The sequence below is a fragment of the Buceros rhinoceros genome, unplaced genomic scaffold (assembly GCF_000710305.1).
Source record: "Buceros rhinoceros silvestris isolate BGI_N320 unplaced genomic scaffold, ASM71030v1 scaffold33008, whole genome shotgun sequence".
Lineage (NCBI taxonomy): Eukaryota > Metazoa > Chordata > Aves > Bucerotiformes > Bucerotidae > Buceros > Buceros rhinoceros.
In genome coordinates, this window is record NW_010425732.1 from 1 (window position 1) to 8,149 (window position 8,149).

At 45.8% G+C, this 8,149-nt stretch overlaps 1 protein-coding gene across 1 annotated transcript; it reads right to left on the bottom strand.

Moving 5' to 3' along the window:
- Positions 1-2,696: 2,696 nt before the first annotated feature.
- On the bottom strand, positions 2,697-6,233 carry OSER1 (oxidative stress responsive serine-rich 1). Its single transcript, XM_010141253.1, has 3 exons — positions 6,123-6,233; positions 4,213-4,326; positions 2,697-3,505 (listed from the first exon to the last, which is right to left on the bottom strand). The coding sequence occupies exons 1-3, from the start codon at positions 6,197-6,199 to the stop codon at positions 2,812-2,814; spliced, it is 885 nt and encodes a 294-aa protein (XP_010139555.1). The 5' UTR covers positions 6,200-6,233; the 3' UTR covers positions 2,697-2,811.
- Between the last annotated feature and the right edge of the window lie 1,916 nt (positions 6,234-8,149).

Sequence of the window (8,149 nt, forward strand, 5' to 3'; positions counted from 1 at the left end):
GGGACAGCTGCAGACACATTACGGGCTGCATCAGCCCGCCTTGCTTTAACATTCATGTCATCAAATACAGGTGGTAGAGAGGACAAAGAACAAAACACCAGGGAACAGGCTAATCCAAGGCTTCCCTTCTTACGGCCACACCTGCCCCATCTCCTAAAGACATTGTCACAGCAACACCCTGAAGAGGGGACCTTCCCCTCGCTGACCACAAGCTGCTGAGAAGCTGCAGGAGCTGTGGGGTCAGGCCCTGCTATCTGCAGGCCATGCTCTGCCCTTCAAAATGAGCTCCCCAGACCCACATCAAGCTCTAGGACTGAGCTGCTAGGGGCAACAGCGGACAACAGAGTCACATAACACAGGTTGGACAACCCCCCCACCAGCTGCCTACAAAGAAGAGTCACAGAAAAAACCATACCATATATAATATACACAATACAAGAGAAACCAAGCACGTACGTGCAGCGCAAATACCTGCAGGCACAGCCGAGGAGGACCAACTGCCCACCATAAAGCTAATTACAAAAGGCCTCGCTTTTATTTAGCCACAGGGACAAGCAGACACTTTGGTAACAGACTCCAGCAGGACTCAGAAGTGCCGCCTGGCAGAACCAGCCCTCTAAAGCTTTTTTTTTTTTAAAGAAAATAAAAGAGGTCAGGTTTGGAATCGGCTCAAGTTGGATTTTTTTTCTAAGCTAAGCTTTCAGACTACTCAGGCATGCTTTCAAGGTTCTTACTGCATGATTAAGGGCTGGAAATTCACGTTTTCTCAAAGCAAAACCAGAGGTTTTTGTTTTGTGGTTTCTGGGTAGACCAAAGCGCCTTGTAGTAACAGAAGGGAAAGCGTTAAGGCTGCAGTTGCAGCTACCCATGGTCTTCTAGTCCATGGTGTTCCAGCACTTACCATCCCAAAGATGTTGTAACTGCCCCAAGAGGATGCCAAGTTCAGGACCACGTAATTATTTCCTTAGCAACTCTTCCTAATTACCCAACACAGTTGCGAGCCCATAGCGCATTTTCGTTAAACGTCAATAACTTCTGCAGACGTTGGCATGTAGAGAGCTTTTGTGGAGCTAACAGACCCACACAATCAAGCTTCAGAAAGCACGAACCCTGCATGTGCACTAAGGCAGCACCACCCGGCGCTGGTCGGATTTCTTCATTTTGGCAGAAAAAGTCACGCTCTCTCCCGAAGGCTGAGCAGGCGGAGGAGCCCGCTGCCACCAGCCAGCCCGCGACCAGCCTGGGGCTGACCTCTAGCGGCCCAGCACTGCTCACCTCCCTTCCCAGTCTGCACCAGTTCACATCTTTCTATGCTCTTTTTATTTTTTCCTCCCCACATCACCTCCTGGATTTCATCCACTTGGCCACTGAGTTCTAAGATCCTAGACAGTGCCACAGAAATCACCAAAAAAAAAAAACCCCACAAAAAACCCCCAAGAATTACATCAAAGGGTATTACAGGGAAATGTCTTTGTTTCCTCTCCAGACTTTACAGGTCAGAAAAGTTTGGCTACTGCAAATAGTAAATACAAACTTAACACAACTCGCCTCTCCCTCAACAAACCGCACTATCTGATGGGATGCTCCTTTGCCACACGCTTATTTATAAAAATCGGACTGCGCTGATGCACACTGCGTATGCTGAGCTGATTGTTTCTGAAGAAGTAGATTCCAGGAGTGCAAAGCTGGACAAGGCACCTAACGTGACAGTGGTTTAATAAAAAGACTGCAGGAGAGAAAGACAACACAGTGCTCGAGATCTCCCTGCTGTGCAGCTGACAACTGTCCACTCGAATCTGTGGGTCTTAAAACTTAAAGGGTTATACCTAGTGTTCTAGAACAGGCTGAACAAAGCAAAAAAAAAACCCAAACAAGCCCAAACCAAAGTATATGAATAAAGACCACAGAATGGAGCAAATGCTGTTTTGCCCTGCGTAAACCCCCACTGAACAGTCCATCACCTCACCTCTCCTGTGGGTACCTGAAGGAGCATCGCCCTGGAGAAAGCAGGGTGTTTCTCCTGCTGCACACAAGTCCCTAAAGCCCGTTGGACGCTCAGTAAAACAGTATGCTTTACATCTTCCACTAACCCACACTACAGAGATCAGAATAACCTCTTGAAACAATCTTCATCATCCAAGTTTCTCTTCTCATCAGGCAGCCCTGCAAGCATTGTGTTCACCTGAGGGCATCTGACTACATCCTCAAAGCAAGGGCAGGAGGAGGCCTGCTTGGAAGTAAAACCTCTTTAGGCACAAAGAAATAACAACGCCTCCAACTCAAGAAAAGACAACTCTGTCTCCTGAATTTGCCTGGAGTGGTAACGGCACCAGGAAGAGGAACAGGAGATGGTCACTCCTTTATGAAATAAAAACAGAGGCATGAGCATCCAAAAAACCCACATGTATAAGCATTAATAACCCGAGATCAAAGTGATTTTGAAGAAGGTTAATTACATCAAGTTTCTCACAGTAAGAGCTCTAATCACCCAGCAATGTAGAGACTTCTCCAACAAACCGAAACGGGAGGATTTTGAAAATGAAGTAGATCTTCCCAACTGTTAGGTCACTTAAGGATAGACAGGTATGTTATAAATATGTTCACCACGTTTGCTTCACATACTTATTTCCAAGCTCAAACTATAATGCTTAAGCTAAACTGTTTGTCCAGCTTAAATAAAGAACATCAGCTAAGATGCAAAGAAGTGTTTTTATTGCAAGCACAGTGAGCAGGAAATAGGCTGCATCTCACATGAGCGAGACAAAGGGCAGATCTGAGCCACCCACCCTTCTGTTCTCAGTGCTCTTTGCTCTAGGTGTACATCATTTCTGCCATGTGAGACATTTTCTTCGGAATATACAAGTAGTATTCCATGTATCCGGAAAGATCTTCAATAGTCACGTCATCCACAAAGGCCCTGGCTTGTTCAGAGCAAGAGCGTGGAGAACTTGCGGGAGTTCTTGATGGCAAAGACTGGGAGAGATCCTCAGAAACTGTTCTTCTATCGGGTGCAAACGGGAGGGCGTCCTGCAAGCCAGAGAATTTGTACACCACCATATCTTGCCATCGTTTACACTGACAGGCTTTATCTGCACATGCACACGGCTTATTCGTGTTCAGCCTGGACATGGACTGGAAGTCAGAAAGCTCCATAGTCTTTAGGCTCGCTTTAGATACCAGAGAAACAGCAGCTGGAGAGTTCTCCGGTCTGTTCTCCGACGCCAGCGGTGTATCAGAAGCTCCCAAAGACTCAACATCAGCTCCCTTCTGGCCAGCGTCAGAAGCAATACTGCATCGTTCGTGCATGCAAGTTTCCTTCGGGACTGGCACCCCAAACCCACTGCTGTCATCCTGGGCATCAATCTGGCTCTTGTGCACTAGCTGGTTGCACATGGAATGCGATTTTGTGCTGCAATGGATAAACTTTGGAGGATGAAGAATTGGAGACTTGGAACGCCTGCGACGCTGGGTTCTCACGACTCCTCTTGAAGGCTTCTTCATAGACCTACCAGGGAGAGATAGGAAAGGGAGTCAAGATTCACTAAAAGACTTCCTGCTGGATTACAAATAGTGTCGGGCAAATCTCTACTGCATTTATATTGCATGCAAGAGCTCTGAGTATTTGCTTGGAACTTGACTTTGTTCTAGTCAAGCAGCTGTATAAAATATAAAAGGGAATATCTGAGAAATTAAACCAAAAGTGGGTGATTCTAAGGTTAGAAAATGAGTAAAGCGTGTGAGACATGACAAAATAACCCCTAAGAGAAGGACAAAGCACAAGCAGACAGCACCAAACTCATGAACCAAAGGCCAAGGGTGGGTAGATGAGCGTTAAGCTCTGCACAGATGCTCCAGAAACCAATTCTTTACTCTAGTTCCCAAGGCACAGTGACAGCTTCTGCAATGTCCAACCATGACTGAGAGAGATCATCACCTACTGATTCAAAACCAGCAATTCGCATTCACATTAAGAAACACCCGTAATGTTTAGCAACCTACAGCTGAACAGCGCTTCCTTTCACTTCACATAACTGTAAACAAGAGTAGTAGTCACACATGAACAGGAAAAGGTGCTGTAGAGTAATTTAAATAGTACTCTAACAAAGAAAACTCCCTTGTTTAGGGATGTAGTTACTAAAAGCCTCATGTATTTAAAATGCCCTTTCAACACTGTACCACTTAAAGTAGTCTGATAATCCCAAGTTGTCTTACCCATGCCAGGTTTCCTTGGGAGCACACACATTCTTCGGTTTGGTTTCATCTGCCACTGTTCTAACTAGTGCTCTTGGGCTTGTCCCCTCACCCACAGAGAGAGAAGCAGTAGATCTGTGAAAGGCAGAATGAAAAGTTAACAGCCCAGGCTGGCTATTGTGCATACGAATAAACCTGAGGAGTCTTCTTTCCTGGAAAGACAGCTCCAACTCATCTACAATAGGTCTTAAAACACCTACCCACCAAGACAGCCCGAATCAGAAAGACTGTTTTACACATTCGTACCTCAAAAGTTTGTACAACGGGCTCTTTCACCCAACACGAAGCATTCAGCAGCTAGGCTGAAGTCTGAGCTCCACGTGTCAATGACGAAGCACACACAATGGATAAACTTCAGTTCCCGGGAGAGAGGGGAGGGGAAAAACACCATCACCAAAGAAACACGTCTCTTTTTCCAGAGACAAATAAGCCATTCTTTCCTAAAAATAAATGTTCTTTCGACATAAACAGACTTTGTTTTACTGAAGAACACTTAAGCCTCTGTCTAGGACAACATAAGCTAAAACTCTTCATAGTGTTGCAAGTTCAATCACTTGAGCAACAGAGCTGTGTTAGATCTTCAACTTCTGTTCAAGCCAGGGACCTCAGAAGATTTATTAATTTTTCTGGTGCTATAAATTCATCCCCAATTCCCATTTTCAAGAACCTGCAATAATAGTCCCAAGAGTAATTTCTCCAAGCTGTGACTTCACGTATGACACCAGAATTCCCAAGGAAGCAATTTTCCAAATCCTGTTTGTAAGCAGGGCGGATTCCCCAAAAAGTGAAAGTAAGTCCCCCCACACTGATCTGATCTGTCGAGTTAACTGATATTTTAAGAGTGTCCAAACTACCAGTCAAAGATTTGCTATTTTCCATTCAAAGGACAACGAACATGGTGCAGAAAGGGCAACAGTAAAAACTCCTAAGTAAGTCTGTCTAACTGGGGGCTGGGACTGGAGATACTGGAGGAATGAGAGGCATTTCAAATGGTGACTCATTTCTAACCAGTTTAAATACCTAAATGACAGAGAACTCTCTCTAGAAGCCCATTTACTCACCATCCGAGTTCTGTGGCAATTCCAGTTACCACCTGGGTATTCACATTCTGCCTTACGCTCCCATCTCAGTTACGGGCACAAGTGCATCACTGACAACAGTGAACTGAAACACAGCACTACCCGACTCATATGTCACTGCGTGTCTTTCTCAGGAAAAAAACCCCATCTTATAGAGAAGCCCTTTTATTTTTTTGTTTCAGATAAAAATGATCATCCCTAACAGAAGACACAGGCTGCTTGTGTTCTGCTCCCTGGGACGGGGAGGGTGAATGCCATGTGTTGGATCTCCCACAAAACAAGACAACACAAAAAGCATTCTTTCCCCTTTAGTGATTTTGGTTATAAATAGGAAATCTGTAAGCAACAGCAATGAAAATAGTTTGTGTGGGAATCGTGCACTGAATCTAACGGTCTCCTTTACTGCCATGGAAAGAACATTTCCCTCCTGGGAAAAGATGGGAGTTTATTCTCATGACAGGCCTTCAGAGCCATAACATGCTCACTTCAGTACTAGAGTCCTAGCGCTCTGGACATACCTTCATGGCAAAATGAATTTCATGTGTGTTGTCACCTGTTGACTATCATTAGGTTTGTTCCAAGCCTGTTGGGAGCTAACATTGATCAAACAAACTACAGTTCCTTGAGAAACGCAGCCTGCAGCAGTGAACTCATTTCAGTTTAACCGGAACAAAGGCTTTCCGTGCCCAGCCCTCTGCAGGTACCTCAGTCCTCTGAATTTAGCAGCAAGGGTGGTCCCTCTGAGGCCACCTGCAACACGTTCACTCCAGACCTCCCTGTGGTGTTACTTACCCAGCTGTGTCAACTCTCAGCTTTTTGAATGCTGTCTGCAGGCTTTCCTCTTCTCCATCCTTAGCTTCCGTGTTCATTATTGGGATGGCCAGAAGGTGAAGGAGATACCATGTACTACAAGCAGAAGAGAGGTATGTGAAAATAAGGACCAATGCCTTGTTAAAAACACTAGTTGCCCAGCAGCACCGTAATAGATGAAAATAAACCCAAAATAGCACACTGAGCACACAAAGCTGAGGTCATTCTAGTAGAACATTTTTGAAAGTTGATTCAGAACAAGCTTTACGACACTCAGGAATGGAACAAACAGTCTCTCATGCAACTGCAGAGGTGAATCAGCAATTGAAAGTACAATCTGCTGTCAACAGCATCCGCTACAGTCTGGACAGACACTTCTGTTAGTCTTACGGTGTCACCAGAATGATTCCAGAAGAGGAGAGAGGTGAGAAGGAACAACACCAGCACAGTCACCCTTCTACAACTGCTATTTCCAATTTCAGGACCTGAAGTTAAAAAACCCCAAAGCAGCAGATTTTTCTTAAAACCAGATGAGGTTTTAAGCTAAACAAAATTGTTTCATCTTATGTCTCAATCTTAGCAAGACCCTATCAGAACACGGTGCTTTCGCTGCAAATAGCCATGCACGTTTCCTGGTACCAGCTCCTGAGCAGGTACAAAGGCAGATAAAAGCACAGACAGGAAACAGTGAGCCTTGTTTTAAATAAAAAAAGGAATTGATTAAAACTGGCTAATTTTTTTTTTTTTTTTGTATCTGCCCAGGCCAACATTTAATAGACCCACAAAGGATAGATCTTTCTAAATTTGAGGCACTTTAGTGCCTTACAGTTTTGCAATCACATGCACATCCTACCCCAGCCACGCTTCCACTAAAAAAATCCTTGATTAAGGTTTGCTGCCTCAGCATGGGCTTCGCTTTTGCTGAGCAGAAACCTCCAACAGTAGCAAGTCCCAGTCCTACGCCAGACCACCTCAAGCTCAGTACGTGCTGAAGTTTACCGGGCAGCTTAGCCTGCTTTGTTTAATGCTTTTGACTTGACTGCTTCTGGAAAAACCAGACCATTTGGTGTGGGGGCCATTCCTGGGACAGCCTTTGGCCACACTGCATGGGTTGTGATGAGATCAGCTCCTTGCTGGGGTTTTTTTTTTAAATTACAAGGTTGTCGCACTTGACAACATTCTACAATGAGAGCGGTGTGGTAGACAAGAGAGGGCAGTGGGTATTTTTTACCTGGACTTCATTAAGGCTTTTGACGCTGTCTCCCACAAGAGCCTCACAGAGAAGGTGATGAAGCACAGGCTGGATGATCAGCCAGTGACGTGGACCGAAAAGTGGCTGGGCCCAGAGGGCGGTCAGCAGTGGCACCAAGTCTAGCTGGAGGTCAGTGACTAGCAGTGTACCCCGGGGGTCAGTACAGCATCCAGTGCCATTTAATGTCTTCGTTAACAATCTGGATGATTGTATCTTCAATAAGTTTGCTGATGACACCAAGCTGGGGTGAGTGGCGGGCACACCAGAGGGATCTTGACAGGCTGCAGAAAGCAGCTGACAGGAACCTCGTGAACTTCAGCAAAGCCCTGCCCCTGGTGGGGAACAAGCCCACTTCCCAGCACGGCTTTGCAGAAAAGATCCTGGTAGACACTAGGATGGACATGAGCCAGCAACGTTCCCTTATGGCAAAGGGACTGGTGGTATCCCAGGCTGCAGGCTGAAGGAGCCAACCCTTCCCTCTATTCAGCACTGGTGAGGCCACAGCTGGAGCCCAGTGCTGGGCTCCCCTCTATCGGAGGGACACTGGCTTACTGGAGAGAATCCAGCAAAGGGCCACTAAGATGATGACAGAACTGGAGCATCTGTCCTGAGGAAAGGCTGAGAGAGCTGGGACTGTTCAGCCTGGAGAAAAGAAGACTCAGGAGGGATCTTAATAATGTATGTAAATACCTGAAGGGAAGGTGCAAAGAGGCTGGAGCCGGGTTCTCTTCAATGGTGCCTGGTGACAGGACCACAG